Source organism: Centruroides vittatus, unplaced genomic scaffold (assembly GCF_030686945.1).
Source record: "Centruroides vittatus isolate TY-2023 unplaced genomic scaffold, ASM3068694v2 contig_975, whole genome shotgun sequence".
Lineage (NCBI taxonomy): Eukaryota > Metazoa > Arthropoda > Arachnida > Scorpiones > Buthidae > Centruroides > Centruroides vittatus.
The window spans coordinates 1,359,024-1,376,631 of NW_027122648.1; the positions used below are offsets into that span (position 1 = coordinate 1,359,024).

The 17,608-nt window shown below is 25.9% G+C and overlaps 1 protein-coding gene across 2 annotated transcripts; it reads right to left on the bottom strand.

The window, feature by feature from the left end:
- Positions 1–1,725: 1,725 nt before the first annotated feature.
- LOC136985644 (lysosomal cholesterol signaling protein-like) lies at positions 1,726–15,864 on the bottom strand. 2 transcript variants are annotated; one of them, XM_067282965.1, is made up of 18 exons: positions 15,662–15,864; positions 13,044–13,131; positions 12,860–12,969; positions 11,918–12,207; positions 7,163–7,470; positions 6,925–7,046; positions 6,687–6,846; positions 6,454–6,609; positions 4,305–4,388; positions 4,025–4,230; positions 3,836–3,941; positions 3,525–3,753; positions 3,379–3,451; positions 3,141–3,285; positions 2,962–3,057; positions 2,781–2,845; positions 2,491–2,628; positions 1,726–2,413 (listed from the first exon to the last, which is right to left on the bottom strand). In XM_067282965.1, exons 2-18 carry the CDS (start codon positions 13,116–13,118, stop codon positions 2,203–2,205), a joined length of 2,574 nt encoding a protein of 857 aa, XP_067139066.1. In that variant the 5' UTR covers positions 13,119–13,131; positions 15,662–15,864; the 3' UTR covers positions 1,726–2,202. The 2 variants fall into 2 exon arrangements, with proteins under 2 accessions (XP_067139066.1, XP_067139065.1); XM_067282964.1 differs by lacking the exons at positions 1,726–2,413; positions 2,491–2,628; positions 15,662–15,864 and adding an exon at positions 13,974–13,995 and having other exon boundaries at positions 2,732–2,845.
- Between the last annotated feature and the right edge of the window lie 1,744 nt (positions 15,865–17,608).

A 17,608-nucleotide genomic window follows, 5' to 3' on the forward strand; every position in this document is an offset into this window, starting at 1 on the left:
AGATACAATATGTACAATCCAAGCAATTTCTATATTGAGAACCTTTATTGGTTATTTTGAATCTCACATATATTTTCTCACGATTGTAGCCATTTTAAATATTATTATTCGTAAAATTATTGTATTAAAATTTTAAAGTAAGTTTGTTGAATTATGATTTAAAAAAATCTCCATTTAAAAGTATTAAAGTTTAAAAAACACTATGACACTAGCACAAAGTCAAAATAATTGTGTGTGGCGCCACCTGTTATAACATTATAAAAAAATAACTTTTATAATATTACAAAAGGCAAAAGACTTAATTTTGAGGATAGATATGAGTTTTTAAAATTATTGTAAATGCCAATAATGAGTAAAATTTTCGTATGACACATGACCCCTTCTATCATCCCATCTCTTGAGTTCCTAGTCCAAAACTTAATAGCTTGACTGCTCTTTATATACAGGTTGCCATGCCAAATTTCGTTTCTTAATCTTTACCCTATTTTGAGATATTAAACGAAATGGATGCCAACACATAATATTTTCCTTTTTTCCTTTAGTTTTCTGGATTCAGGAAATCTCAAAACGTCGAGGTTTGCGAAAATTCTGGAAGAGACAATTTCAATTTTTTCCCGAGTTATATAAGTAACAGACGGTAAAGGAAAGCTAACTGTACTGCAATAATGCGTTAAAATTAATTCTACATAATAAATTAGAAAAGTTAGTAATAATCCTTTAATAATAATATAAGAAGAAACTATTGTGTAAAAGAAATTATCTCCTTTTCATAAAAAGTCACGAAATAGTGAAAGTATCACTTAGTAAATATACACAATTAATTTCGATTGTTTAAATTTTTCGTGTTGAAAGGAAAATTTGTTTAACCACTTATCGTGATATTGTCTAAAATATGAAGAGAATTGCTGTATTTTTACAGCATATCGTAATATTCAATTTAATATTTACATCATAGAGTGCGAAGAAAAGGATAGAAATGTTTTATTAATTTCATTCGACGCCGAAATAAACCAGAAACGACATTTCCCAACTTTCCCGGCGACATTTAAAATTTTAGTGGCGCCATCTGTTATCATATTTTATTTTAAAATTTTTATATTTTTACTTGTCATAAAATAGCAAAAAGCTTAATTTTGAGAATAGGTGTGGGTTTTATTAAAAATTGTAAATGCTAATAACGAGTAAAATAGTCATTGAGTCCGATCCTACTGGCGATACGCACGACCCCCTTTATCTCCCCAACCCTCGACCTTTACTCATCAAAATTTATTAACATCAATCCCCCTAATAAACAATTCTCCATGCAAAATTTCAGAAATTTTCGACAAAAAGCACAGAAATTATTACTTTACAAAGAAGAGGGTGAAGAAAATCGGGCAACACACACACACTAACATTCATACATACCGAAGTTACTCCCCCTTCAATTATTTTTTGCATTTCTCGACGTTTCAACATATCTTAAGCCCAAAAATGTAAAATCCTTAGGGGGGTCATTTTTTGACCGATCGTGATACTTTTCCTCTGTTATATATAACAGCCGGGAAAGTAAAATTCAAGGTTTAAAATGATGTTCAACCTCATGTAACTAACAAAAATCTTGCAATTTTCAGCTGCTATTTTCTATAAGTAAGAGTTTAAACAATTTTTTCTTTTGTTTAAATTAAAATAAATCTGTTTTAAATGAAACAAATTTTATTAAAACATTAAACTGATGATTTTCTATAATGATAATGATATTTTGTAAGCATACTATATACAATACTCAATTGAATAATTCAACTTCTGAAAGAAGTCGATACAAAGAAACTTTCTACATTTTTATATTCAATATTTTCCATCATACGTTAAATTTTATATACATAGCTGACTTTCGAATTACATTTTTTAAATGTTAGATGGATATAAACGTTTATATATTACAGAAATGCTTTAAATTTTAGAAACGTAACAGAAATACAGTTTATTTACAAAAGAAAATTTAACTTTTCTTACATTTTTGGGCGTTATTGAATAAAGAAATTTTTAGTTTGGCACTTTTTCTTTATATGGAACCAAGACAATCTTTAAATACCAAGTTCAGTAATCGGTGTTGCTCGTTATATAACACAAAATGATATAATCCATTGCAAGAAGAACAGAATGCCCAGCTTCGTAGCATTCTTCATTCTGATCTTCATAAATCACGATTCATCTCAATTTTCAAGGAACATCTGGTTGAGTCACAAATCTATAAAGCTGTGATCCATCATGTAAATGCTTTCTAAGATCGATATGACAAATGACTCGTCCATCCAGAAGGTGGCGGCCATATTGAAGTGCTTCATAACGACTTCCCGCTAATCCCGCTTCCAATAACCAATCAATAAGTTCTTTTCCACGAAAACAATTTTCGTAATTCTTTTGTTTCAATCTATTTTTTTTCAAAGAAAAGTACTTAGAAGGATTCGTGACTATTTTAATTATTTCTTCGAATTTCTATTTACTTACATTACGTTCCTGCAAAGTTCTTTATTGCAATTTTCGTAATGATAGGTTAAAAATTGCTGGCATATACGCTTAGTTTCATAATTCAGATCTTCCATTGGTTTTAATACAAGAGTTCTGCCACAAAACAATTTTCTTAAACTGCAAATTAAAGTCATATTAAAATACTCCGATGTAATATTTCAATATAAATTTAAAAAATAAATAATTAATAATTATAAATTTAATTTAAAAAGTAATATTAATATATTAAAATCCTTTTTAATAAATTATCTCATAAATTTAATACTTGCATTTTCATAATAGGGTCGAAGATAAATTTGATATCAGTTCCAAAGATGACGGCAGAAAATATTCCCTAAATAGAATCATTTTAAAAATTAAATTTTCATATAATATAATATATTTTTCTGATTTTACTATAAAAATCATTATAATAAAAAGAAATTTAAGCTACTTTTCGTAAATGCTTACCTGTCCAAAGTTTAAAACGACGTCGAGAAATTCAACTGCTACAAACATTCCTGTTGGAGACTTTGATATGAGTTTCCAAACACTAATTGTCAATCCCTATTATGAAATATGCATTTAGGTTTTATGAAATTCCTTTCATGTTCTACAATAAGAATATTTTATTAATTTAAAATACATACAACACTCATAGAAATGAATAGAAGTATGATCAGAACAATATGGCGTAGTGGTTGTTCAGCTTTACTTTCATCTTCTTCATTCTCTAATAAATCATTCATACTGGATGAAGTATCAGATCTTGGTATATTTAAAAATGTTACTTTTCTATAAAAAAATAATTTAATTTCGTTATAATTTTCTGAAATTATATTCTTATTAAGTTATATAAACATTTTAAAAAATACATGTCAGTTTTACCGGGTTTTGGGGATGAAATTCGGAATTCCACAATCGCAAACATTCTGTTTACATTTTGTACACGAATGGAGGGCTAAAATATATGAAAATTCATCATTGATTGGCGATTAAGTTTTATAATTTTTAAAAATATAGTAGATAATTACAGGAATGTGGTGCTACACTAATTGTTGAAGATTTTCTTAGTTTGTAAACAGCAACTTGAGTGCATTCGATTAATGTCTTATCTGTTACATTTTCATTAGTAGGATTATCTTCGATACAAATTTTTGGAATTTCTTCGACGTTTTGTCTCGGATTTTGTCGGTAATATAACACCAAAGACGAAAGAGTTATAACGAAACTCAAGCTTAACACTATGGACGACGCGATAGCCTAAAATATTTTCGATACATTCATTTCAAATAATTAAATTTCATTATTTCATTAATAATTTAAATAATTTTGAGTCATTTACCTCGTCGTTTCCATAGAGAAATACAGGAATATCCTCTTTATCTTCTACAAGATGACCTCTTAAACCAGTTATAATGATCAGAACAATCATTATGATGATGGGAATTCTATAACACAAAACATGCAATTTTTTAAGTACTATTAATAACTTATATAGTAAATTTATTGATCTTAAGGAAAGTTTTCGTACCCAAAACCGAGAGAAAGACAATATCGAAGAATTTTATCCAAACAATTAGGAAATTTAGCAAAAAGGACAATTGCTGCTGCTAAAATAGCAGTCCAAGATCTTGCTGCTAAATGTCCTCCAGTGATGAGAGCAATGTGTATATATGCTAAAGATGTATTGCTTTTAGCTACACCGTACCATACCAATAACCCAATACTCATAAGTATCTAAAAAATTATAAAAAATAATCATTTTAATTAATTATTAATAAATTTATATTTAATATTATTATTCAAATTACCTGCGCCGACGTTAAAGAAAGAGTTAAACAATATAACGGTTTCTTCCAACGACCACTGAAAATGATTATCACGCATACCCAAATCTACAAAAAAAAATTATTTAATTCTTTATATTTATTAAAATATATAATTAATTTTTTAATTTAATATAAAAGAAAGTTTATTTTTTATTATTTAAACACGATTTAGTGCAGAAAAATACTTGAAAAATTTACTTTAAACAGTAATTAAACGTTGCAATACATAAAATTGACCGATAAAATTATACTTAAATAACATTTTTTTAAAAATTAAAATGTAATTAAAATTGCATTTCTAATTTTCTTATATTAAGAAGTAATTATTGTTAAAAAAGATTATTAAAATGTCCTACATATTCATTTAATGGCCATTAAGTTTTTGTAACTTTTAAAATTACTTTAAAAATTAATTTAATAAATAAGAAATTTGAACAATTATTTTAAATGGAGACAAATAATAATAATAATAAATTAAAGGTATATAAATAATAGAACTTGTAGATTTTTATAGTAGAAATAATGCTAATTGTATATTTCATCGTTAAATGATAAATAAAAAATATTAATTTGATTTGTTTAAATATTAAGATAATTTAAATTTTAACAAATTAAATGTTCTACCAAAAAATTATCAAAATTCTTGGGTGTAAATTATTATTATTATTTAAATTTCAACAAATAATTCTTGATTTCAAAAGAAATGCAAAAAACTTTAGGGTACTTTCTGCATGTGTGGACGTTTGTGTGTGTTTGGGGAGGACACGATTTTGTTCATCCATTTTGAAACTTAATACGTCCTGTGCCTTTTGTAGAGATTTTTCTGAAATTTTGCAGGGTAGTCTGTGTATTAGGAACATTGATGCTATTACATTTTGGTGGTTAAAGGCTGAGGGGATGAGGAGATAGAGGGTGATCGTGTGTCATATCTCGAGTGGAGTCATACTGTACTTAATGAATATTTTACTCGTAATTAGAATTTACATTTTTTTTTATTTTATAACAATTATTAATATAGAAAGTTTTTAATTTGGAGAAATTTGGAAAATAGAGGAGAATGGGAACATTTAACCTGAACCTCAAATATAGAAGAGTATAAATTTAATCTTTACAAAAAAAAAGCATGATATAGAAGTATTGATTTCATTCATATATTTTTATGACTTTCGACGAGAGTCGAATGATTTTAGTGGTTTCACTAAAAATATGCGACTCTCATTTCAATAGCTGAGTGAGAAATGGGTTCCTCTCTCTTTGAGAGAGCCCAGGATCTATGAGGTGATCCAATTTACTCCTCTTAGTTTCTGGTGAAATATCGATCATCATCAGGTTTTTGGAGAAGGATGGATTCTATTTGTGAGCTCTTACTATTTTCATAGGTCTGACGATATTTGATATTTCATCAGAGGTTAAAAAATATATTCTTCTCATTGAAAAAATCTATGATCTGAGTAATAAGTCTAATTCACTTCTCTAGGTCCTCCCGTAAAGTAACAACAATTCATCTATTTATGTATACATATTAGTTATAATTATTTATTGAACATAAACGTACTCAGCAGAAATATATACTCCAGTAACCACCACCTTATAAGTTGCTGAAGGAATTTTTAATTAAGAAAACTAACGTTTTCGATCTATGTATGATTCGAAACTATTCCATAGATCGAAAACGTTAGTTTTCTTAATTAAAAATTCCCTCAGCAACTTATAAGGTGGTGGTTACTGGAGTATAATTATTTATATAAAATTGTAAATCTCTAATTGTTTATAAGTATATTATCATTGTGTTTGCTAATTTTATTTTTATTTAGATTTAATGCTCTGATTACATCTAATAAAATCTTTACATCAAGTGATATAGTAATTAATTAGTCAGCTGATGCTATTTATTTACTTTTCCATAACTGAAATTGCGATTTGCATGTAGAGCATTTAATTGTATTATTTTCTATGTTTTTATTATAAGAAACAATTTTTTTGGAATATAAAAGTTGAAGTAAATCTAAATATAGGTATATATATGAATAACTTGAACTTTTGCAAATGTTATAATAATTTATGTAGTGTCTTAACATTTATTCTTATTAACATTTAATTATTTACGAAAATATATGCCAAAATTACGTACTGATGCCAATAATCCCAATATCCCCAGGACCAGAAGAGTATTGCTCATTTGCATGGCGTATTCGGCTACACCACTCACATGCATGGTGACCATCTTTGCTAAAACGAACATAAGTGGTCCAGTAAGAAAAGTGCAAACTACCATTGTTGCGGAGAGCTTAAAATATAAAAATGTCCATGGTTATTTAATTAAAATTATAAGTTATCAAGCGAAGTAAGTAAAAGAACACTCACCACTTCAGTAGGTAAGTTGTATTGATTAGCAAAAAGCAATACAATGGGTCCAGTTGGAACCATTCCATATAAAAACCCATAATTTGCTAAATCTTCGACATCAGGAAATTTTGCACATAAAAGTTGTACAGTTGCACGAATAATAAGAGGTGAAGCTAGCCTAAAATATAATTCAGTTAGATTAAAATAGATATTGGATTTGCTTCGTGTAGATTCACATTAATGGAATAAAACTTACATTTTTACAGCTAACAATATCCCAGGAACCAAAAGTCCAGCACCAGCAAGACTACTTCCTATTCCTAATATACTAAATCCTAATAAAAATAATACAGTTGCTTCAAAAGCCATACTCAAGACCTGCAATAAAAATATATTTTAAAAAATAAATCATTTATTGGTAAATTATACTTTTTAATTTTACAAATTTAAATCTACACGAATCCTTTATTTGTAAGATATTAGAAAATTCTTACCTCTAGTATTCGAATGATTACATCGGGGAATTTTCCTCTTAAAAATATATTACCAAGGACTCCTAATAACGTCATGAGAACATTTGGATTAGTTAACACTTCCCAAATTATTGAGAAAATCATTTTGGTAAACTTAAATATAATTTGTCTTCTATTAATAAATAAATCCTTATTAGAATTAGTAGAACGGAATTTTTCAATTTCCATCATTAAAAATCCTATAGGATTTAAGATTATAAGCGATATCGGTGCTATTAGATACATGTATCCTGGATAATATGGATATTTTGATCCGTATAAGGACGTTACTGAAAAATAAAAAAGAAGTAATAAGATTTTTATGATAAAAATTGAAAATTTTTAATTATTTATGTATAATATAAGTCATTGAATTTATTATTTTAATTATATTCTCATTTTAACATCATATTCGAATTTGATTGGTCGAAAAATTTTTTTTTTTAATTTACGTAATAAACGAACCTGTTTAAATTTAAATTTTTCCTGCTTGGAATAAAGAATTTATGTAAGTAAATTATAAAATTAAATAAAAACTTATTTAAATTTGTTTGATATTTAAATAGGATATTATAAAAAATAAAGACAAAACAGAACATGAAATGCTTTTATTTTGGGGTGCTTCTAAGTGACAAGCAACTAAGTAAGCAGACCAATAGCATAGTCTATCTTATATAAAACGAGATATACAATTGGTAGCTGCTTGCTACCAGTACTCTTGTTTCCGCTCAAAAACAGGTTTATAAAGTCACGTGACGATTTAAATTCTGTGGTGACCAGTCTTTAAAATCTATAAGGGCTTTTTTTTGAAGTTTAAAGATTCTTAAAAAAATCTATTAAAATGAAAAAGGATTCTACAAATAAATACTCTTTGACTTTTCTTCAGACTTTCTGTCATTGCTTTCTGTAAGAAAAAACAATTTCTACAAAGAGAAAGATTTAAAACATGAATAAGAATTCTTGTGACATCCTCTATAAATAACACATTCAATGTTACGTGATTAGTTTCAGTCTAATAAGCGAGTAGACCAGACTTGTACAAATTGATACATTGTAATTGGATAATATTTTTGGAAATGTTCTGCCATGCCTTAATTTAGAGATATAAGAGTTAATTTTTTAGATTGTTATCACTGATGATTAGAGTTTGGATAATTATAGTTGAAGCAGGGAGTGTTAAAAGGCACATGGCAATAGTAGGAATGAGAGGTCACGTCACGTCTGATCCATGAATCTGGTCTAGTATTATGTAGTTTATATCTTTCTGGCGACTTTTAACTCAATCAACCGTGTTTTAAACTAAATTCGCGCTGTAAATTGAAACGTTATTATCTGTTATGTTTTTGTTCGATTAAATACAGTACATCATCATATTCTTTGTACATATCTGTATTAAAAAACAATAAACGCATACTTATTTTAAATCTATTATGCCTAAAAGTCATTAACAACACTCCATTCTGGAGAAAGAAGTCCCCAAAAACATTCTTTACAAGAATTTTCTCAAATTCTGTTCGAATCCGTCTCTGTTCTTAAATGCAGTCGCCAGAAAATGTTCTAGAACTGAAACGTAGTTTTTCGCAGTACATTCAAAAGACTAATCGTTCTTTTCTAAAAAAAAAAAAAAAAAAAAAAAAAAAATTTGGCATCCTAACAGCAATTATGACAACGGAAATGACGTTTACAACTTTAATGTTCTAAGTGATCAACAAACATGTTAGTTGGAAGAATGACATCAGGTTCATCTTTCGCCAAAACAAGTATAGAATTATATTTTTAATTATCTTATAATGGAAGTTCTCTTGATTTGTTTATCGTAATTCTATGTAATTCCATTTTCTACTTCATTCAATACTTTAAATTGTTACTGACAATATTTACAACTTGGACAAATTTAACAGTCCATGCTGAAAGTTATCCGTGATAAACAGATTGAAAGATGAAACATCTAGAAGATTGGATTTCGGAAGTATCCTAACTTACAATAGCCATTTTTAAAAATTTTATGATGTTAGGTTAATGTTGTCATATTCATTAAAGATCCTCTTGTTACATCGATATTCTACCACTATTTTTCTATTTTTTAAATGATATCGTGATCAAAAAACATATTGTTTCAGAGATTTGTATTGATATTATCTTCCGTTAGATTTACGTAATTCTCCTGGACACGTTCTTCAAAAATTAATGATGTTCCGGTTATGATTTCTTTGGATGCGTTTTCCTCTTTAACTTTTCCTTTTCCTTTTAATCTCTCCTCGTCTGGAAAATATGTTTGTAGTCAAATGCAATAACATGCCGGTATATAACGAAATAAAGTATGTGGAATATTGCCAAATTTTATTATTTGAACACAGTGTGGCTACATTGCGTGCAGTCTCTGCGTCATCAACTTAGGATGAGTAAGTCTTTAAAGTAATTCCTGATGTGGAGATAAAAATGTTTAGAAATTTACAACAATCTTCAACGATTCTTGTAAATAAATGCTTACAATAACCCTATTTATTTGCGGTAGAAATACATGGGTTTTTATCATGATCATCATGTTAGAAATTCACGTTATAGGCTTGTGATTTATCAAGTTTAGGAAAATTTAATTTTGTCCTTGACTAAGATGAATTCCTTTTGTGAATTATGTTGTGACTTGATGATATTAGTGTTACAGCTCCAAAAACACTGAAAAACTCGAAATTATTTCATATTTTATTGAATACATGGCATTCTATTAACAGATAAAAATTATTTTTTCACATTTGATTCCTTTCGCATTAAGATCACCAAAAAAGCCATACCCATTCCATACCCATTATGGGTCGGAACTCGTTTCACAGTGGGGACGTCGAAGTGGTGAATGACGGAGTCCAACATATAGCGATAGACCACCCATGAGAAATTCTTGATGTTGCTTGTCAGCAGGGCCGTCGAGAGAAGGGAGAGCTGGGAATTTTTTCATTATTTTTCTTATATTGTAATTCATAAAAGAGAATTTAAAACGATAACGTGTATTACAGAATGATTTCCTTCTGTTATCTTTTATCGTTTAACTTCAATATGAGACGATAAAAAAGTTCAATATGAGACATACAGTACATCGTTCTACAGAACCATCAGAATTATCGTATTATTTTTCGTTGAAACGTTGAAAATCAAGAATTCTTAATTGTTTACTTCAAAAACTTTACAGAAATCATTTCCATTTTCTTGGTTGAAAATAGGTACTTGTTTTGTTTTCAAAGAATGCAACTTATCCTCAATTAATCCTTCTTAACTAATATTTACAGATAATCTGGAGAAAAATTGAATCATCAAATCACCAATTTTTGAGTTACGTTAGTTACTCTTAAAATCCATAAAAAACTGTTTAATTAAATTGTCATAATCCCGTCATTCATGATGACATTATTATCCTAGAAAGCCGAAAAACAAACACAATGAATACATAAATCTCTTTTCATTGAAGCATTTCGAATCCTATATCCAAGTATTCATGTTTTTTCCTTTTGATATTTTATATATCTTTTTTCGATTATTTTGTTTTCTCTCTTAGAAAGTTTTAAAAAACTTTATTAATGTAACACTTTCTCTGTTATTTCAACCTTATTTTCATTTATAAAAGGCTTATGAAACTTTAATTAAAGATCAAGTGTTGACATCACATATTCCAGTCGTCTATGTGCCTTTGAAATTATCAAAAAAAGTAAATTATTTATTGTGACATCGTCACAATGCCGGACTGCAATTTTTAATCATATTTTTCATTTATTTCATTTAAAATATATGCTTTCCACATCAAATTAGTAGTGGCTTGTCCCTGTACATCATACTTTTCCTTTAACAATAGAATTTTAGCGGTTATTTAACTAACTCCTTTCAGGAAAAATTTTTGAATTGAAATAACATGACATTCGATTTTCATTAGAAGTTTATATACAGTTAATCGGAGCCTCCTGCCCTACGGTTTCCATGTTTAGTCTCGTCTTTCATCTATCGAACTTCTTCCTCGCGATTAGGAAAGACAGACAGACAGAAGCAGGAGACAGTTGGAATTTATAGGTCTACAATTTTTTCAAATTGCAGCCATCAAAAATTAAAATAGACTGTAGACTGTACTGTACAACTTAGTGGCAAGAATCAAAGCACGTAGAAGAGAATTAAGTTTAATCCTATGTAATATCCAAAACACTTCATTCATTTTTATGGTATAAATGTGTGACTCTACTGAGGAGGTTCTTCTGCATCTTATTTATAAATGTGTTTTGACACACTCATTCTTCTGGATTCATCTCTTTTGAGCACAACTGATGTAAGCCATCTTTCTTTAAGAGTTTATTAACTTTTTCCAAAGAAATCAAACTCAAAGTTTTGTGGGATGCACAACGAATTTTTTAGATCAAAATGCATTGGCTATTGTTTCTTTTGTTAAGGTATTGCACTGTTGTAAGACAACGAGACGAGCATAATAAATTCGAAGTTATACGAAAATTTCATATGTAAATGTAAAAAGTTCTTAAAAAATTTGAATCCATAACATCTTATTTATAATATTAACCTACTAATCTACGCAAATCTGTTACGAATTTTTAAATTTTCCATCAATTTCGTAACGTTTTCTTTAATTATACCACAATTTTACATTATTTTCTGAATGTTTTAAAGTAATTTATATACGCAAAATATAAACATGATCATTCCTTAAAATTTTGATACTAGTTGTAATAAATAATCAAAAATACTCACTAATGGGATAAGCTAAACCGAAGTCGTTTCCTTGAGTACAGAATATTGCATATAGTCCACATATGGCTAAATTAAATGGTTTTCTTACGATGAGAGTCACTATAGCAACTAGGAAGAAAATTGCAAGCTTTCCTATCAAAACTCCAATTACAAATGACCAATTGGCGTGAATTAAATCTATGGTAATTAAATTCAAAAATATCAATGCTGGAAGCGAAAACTCTGAAGCAAATCTGCTGAGTCCTTTAATTTCGGATCCAACGATCATATGAAGCTTTCCAGCAATATACCTAGAAATATTAATTTTAAAATTATTTTTTTATTTCACTATTTATAATAAAAAGTTTATATAAAATTAATTACTTTCATTTTAAAAAAAATAATAACATCATAAAATATAGAGTGGCCGAAAATCAGTTAGCCATGTTTTATTTTTGTGACCAGGTACACTTGTAAACATGGATCGTAGAGTTCTTCTTTCAATAAATTAACACGGTTTTGTACACTTGTTTTTTGTTTTGTGCAAATTGTCAATTTGTTACAAAATAATAAAGCAAGTTACTCTTTTCAATGGCTAACTGTTACCCTGTATTTTATTATTCTCTCTAGGATAAATCTTTTGTTAATATATATAATTATATCAATTCGTAATTGTTTATTTATTATTTTTATATTATTTATGCATTGAATTTACATTATACTGTAATTATTTTTATGAATAAAATAATTATTGGTATTAGAAACAGTGGCCTATAGTCTAGCAATCAACTGTGAATAGTTGTTAAGATTTATTTAAGAACTTTTAAAAATATTTTGCATATTAAATTAATAAAATATATCTATAATTTATAATTATTCGAGTCTTAAATTATCAAAATATATTTTAAAATATTTTTAGTACATTAAAATTTATAAAAATCGCATCTTTTTTGAAGTACATACCCACATAACACGACCACGAAACATTCAATTAAGGTTGGTAACAGTTGATCAAAAGCATCAGTTTGAGAAGAATTTTCTATGTGAGTTGAATTAACATTCGAATTTGATAACTATAATAAAATTTAAATTAATTTTTATAGTTTTTATTGAAATAATTTATTTAAAAAAATTAAGAAAAACTAACCTTACACCACGGCAATGCTTCACCATTACCAGATGACTGATAAAGAACACTTAATTCAGCAATATTGGGCCTCATGATTCAATTAAAGCTAAATTTTTCGAATAAATTGAAATGATACAATTAATATTCATTAAAAAGTCAATAAAGTATTTACATGTTTTAATTTTAATTTAATTTTTAAAAATATACAGCTATTTTGAATTAAATAGTGATATTTATTTTACATTAAATTAAAATATTTATAAAATAAATACATTATAATTTTGAATATTTTTCAAAAATGGCAATTAAAAAATTCATTAAAATATTATAAACTAGTCACGTGACAAAAAATTTTGGAATTTCTAATTGTTACGTCAGACTCGAAACCGATTACTCAAAAATAACGGGCTAATATTCGAATTTAAATGGGCCAATTAGAAAAAAAATTAATGAATATTAAAAAAAGCAAATTAATATTAAAACTGAAATTTCTGCAAATTTAAAACATCTTTTTACTATAAAATTTTGTCAGAATTTAATCAACTGGACGGAGATGAATTAAATATTCGAAATTATGAGCTGCATTCCTCATGGTAAATACTTTCAGTAATAAGCTTGAAGAATGTAAAAATGAAATTTAAAAAATATATCTCGTTGATGCTTTAATAATTTTAATATTTTAAAAACAATACTACAAATTAAATTCAGTAAAATAATATAACTAAAAGTATTTAAAATAATCGACACAAAAAAAATAAAAACATTCATAAATTGAAAAGAGCAATTATACTTTTTGAATTTATTTAATTTAGTTTTTATTTAAAATTCTTAAATAATTACATTTTTGATTAATTAAAGTCTGTTATAATTTCATTGTGTTCATATATTTAATATAAAATTTTCTATTTTAAATTTTCTTGAAAAATTTTTAAATTTAAAGCATTTTACTTTAAAATATCCAATTTTGTTTTCATTGTTTTATTACTAATAATGCAATAAAATAAAACATTTTATTATCACATTTTATTAAATTTCTAACTGTTACGTCACGTCATACTTAAGTCAAAAATAACGGAAAAAATATTCAAATTTAAACTGACCAATTACAAAAAGCTATTTTAAAAGTTAGTAATATATATATATATATATATTTTGGATAATGTAACCCTTGGTGCCAAGATGGTGGCTCGTCTCTGATTCCAGCAAGGAAACAGTAGGATACATGTTCTAACTTAACCTAATCCAACCTATTCTAATAAATTACCATAATTATTAGCAACCAAATTATTAGAATAGGTTAGGTTAGAACGTGCGTCCCACTGTTTCCTTGCTGGAATCAGAGACGAGCCGCCATCTTGGCACCAAGGGTAACACTAACCTATAATTTTTTTTATTTTAAAATTTAAATCAAATAATTCATATGGAATTTTTTAATTATTAAATTTCTTAAAAAATTATATTATTTGAGTATTAATTAATAGTTATTTTAAAAAATTTAATGATTAAATAATAGAATTATTAAAATAATTCTCTTTAAAAAACACAAAAATAAATTAGTTTTTAAAATTAATGAATTCATATACATATAGTTATTTATATTACAGATCAAAATACTAAATAAACAAATTAATTTTTAATTATTTATTACAATTGAATATAGGAATTCAAAATTGCAAAAATAATTAGCTGTTTCTTGTTGTTGTTAATAATATTAAACAATTACTTTTTTTTTCTATTGAAAAATCTATTCATAACATTCATTTTTTATGCAAATAATTTTTCAGAATAAAAAATAATTGCGATTTTTCTTTAAAAAATTTGAATTTTATAGTAAAATTTCTTAAAAATACATTAATAATTATTTTTTATACAATAATAAATAAATGGCTAATCATAAAAATGCAATTAGTTGTTATATAATTATTATAATATTTTATTCTATAATAATTATTCTATTATTAAATATATCCTGTTATAATTCTATGTATTAAATTACAGAATTATTTCCTTTATTTTCTAGAACGTTAAGTTAATATATGATACTCTTAATCAAGCATTTATATAAGTGAATCATTCACTAAAATATACACTTAATTTTAAAATCTTTTTAAAAAATTTAATGTAAATTTGTATTTATTGAAAAATTATTTTTTAATTTAAAAAATAAATAAATAAAACAAAATTTTATTAATAAAAGAAAAATTCCCATAAATAAGGAAAATAACATCAATCAATTGATTTGGAACGAGTTAAAAATATAAATAATTACAATGATTAAAGTAAATAATTAAATTAATTTTTAGTTTAATCTTTTTAAATTGTTTGTATATATATATAATATTAATTACTATATAAAAGATAAATATATTTATTAAAAATTAATTTCAAGTATAAAATTTAGCGTGAACGAATAGGATATAAAGATATTTTATCATATAATTTATAAATATTTTAAAATACTTTATACAATTTTAATAAATATTTATATATATTGTTATTATATTTTATAAAAATTTGAATTTCTTTTTGTGTTTTTATACATCTTTTTAAAAGAATAATTAAATTTTACGCATGGTTTAATAGCAAATTTAGCGCAAAGAATGCGAAGATGCGACAAGGAATAGAATACAACTTACCTTGATTTTAAGTCTTTACATAGAATTTTAAGGTATAAACACTCATTCTAAGAGATAGAACCACTTTCACTGGTTTAGTAAGCACAGCAAAGGTTTTTATCTAAATGCTTTACAGTGATTGGGTAAGCAACTCACTCTTCGATTGGAGGAGGCAACCACATGCATCGAATGACTGCGATGGAAAAATGAAAGATTATAATAAAAAATTAAGCACCTATAATTATAAAAATTTTACATGTAAATGACAAATAGTATGAAATGTTTTCAAATTTAAAAAAAATTGTAATGGAAGTTATAATTTCTTTTATAATAAATATTTTAAGAATAGTTCTCTATACTTTATTGGCTTAGAGCCAAATGGGAAACCTGATTTTTAACGTTTTATACATGAGATTTTTGTTATTATTTTCATAAAATCCTTTATTAAATTGTTTCTAAAATGTTAGAATATATATTAAAATTTTATTTTATTTGAAAAAATTTAGTAAAAATATTAAATTTTTTAGTTTATTCGAATTTTTTAGTAGTAGTCAGTGGTGCTTTAATGAGTGCAATTGGTGAATTACATGCTGAAAAAAAATGTTATATTGTCTTTTCTTTCATTTTAAATTACAACAAACAGGATATATAACATAATAAATTTTATCATCCTTATAAACAGTAGAATCTTATTATATTTATATGTTCATAAATTAAAATTGTATAGATCGTTTATAAACATTGTCATAATAAATAATCGAATTTAATATTACATTGTTTATTTAAAAAATTATGCTAACGTAGGAAGAAATCGCATCAAATTAAGCATCATAGTTTTAATTAGTTATAATTAAATATTTCAAAAATAAATTATCATATATACATAATAATAGCATTAAAATATTATATATTAGAATTTGGTTAAAAATTCAATTATGTATTTAATTTTTAAAATTTATTATTTAAAATATGATAAAATTAGAATATATAAGTTTAAAATAATATTTTTAACAGTATATTTTTACAAGAAAACATTATTATATCAGTCCTTTAATAAATGTAAGTGCGAAATTCAACTTATAAATCACATTCTCTCTATTTAAAAAAGGGGTCGAACTCGTGTCTTTTTGTAGAAAGACTCGGGTTCTAATCCCAGCTTTATAAGCGGGCCAAGATTCTACATTGTTAATTTTATATCCTTTTAGAGTAATTAAAATAATTTATATATTTGCGAAAGACTTGGGTTCGGATCTCTACAATCAAGTCTTGCTAAACTTGTGATTTATATTGTAGGAAATTAAGGACTTTAATGCATAAAACATCATTATAATGTTTTCAAAAATGAGTATTTGAATGCTATAAGATGTTTTTAAATATATAATACTTATCATACTGTCATGGGGTAGTTATGTGTTATGAGAAATAAATTTTTATTTCAAAATACGTCAGACATAACATATAAGCATGTGCATTTTGAATCATAAGAGAAAATTTAATTTAAAGAGAATATGAATAAATTATAACTTGTTCTCATATCACAGGTCAAAAGTTTGAAAGTCGTATCAATTATAATATACTCATTTTTAAAGTATGACGTGTTTATTGAAATTCAAAAAATGTTCTCTTTTTAATAATAGTAATTAAATAATTTAAGTAAAATTCACTTATTTATTTAATTTTCTTAAACATTTTAAATGTAAGTTATCATTCATCATTAAATGTAAATCCATGATTCATTAAATATATAAAATCCATTACAGAATTCCCTATTACTATATGGATTTTGCATGTGTACGCAAGGACGCCCAGAAGAAGACAAAAAAAGCAAATTGATTTGGCCCCCGAGAAAGTAAGGGCTCTCATACAATTTTTTTCGTTTAATTTCTTTGCGTTAATATATGATTTAATTTTGTATATGGCCCCCACTTGGCTCCGTTACCTTTTAGGCAGCCTTGTATGTAAACAGAA

What these genes read in the sequence shown, in the direction of transcription:
- LOC136985644 (XM_067282965.1), bottom strand. Translation starts at nt 13,118, where the DNA reads ATGAGGCCCAATATTGCTGAATTAAGTGTTCTTTATCAGTCATCTGGT. An exon ending in TTCGTGGTCGTGTTATGTGG is followed by an intron (nt 12,208 to 12,859) that starts GTATGTACTTCA and finishes TAATATTTCTAG; the next exon opens with GTATATTGCTGGAAAGCTTC. An exon ending in TTTCTTTAACGTCGGCGCAG is followed by an intron (nt 4,231 to 4,304) that starts GTAATTTGAATA and finishes ATAATTTTTTAG; the next exon opens with ATACTTATGAGTATTGGGTT.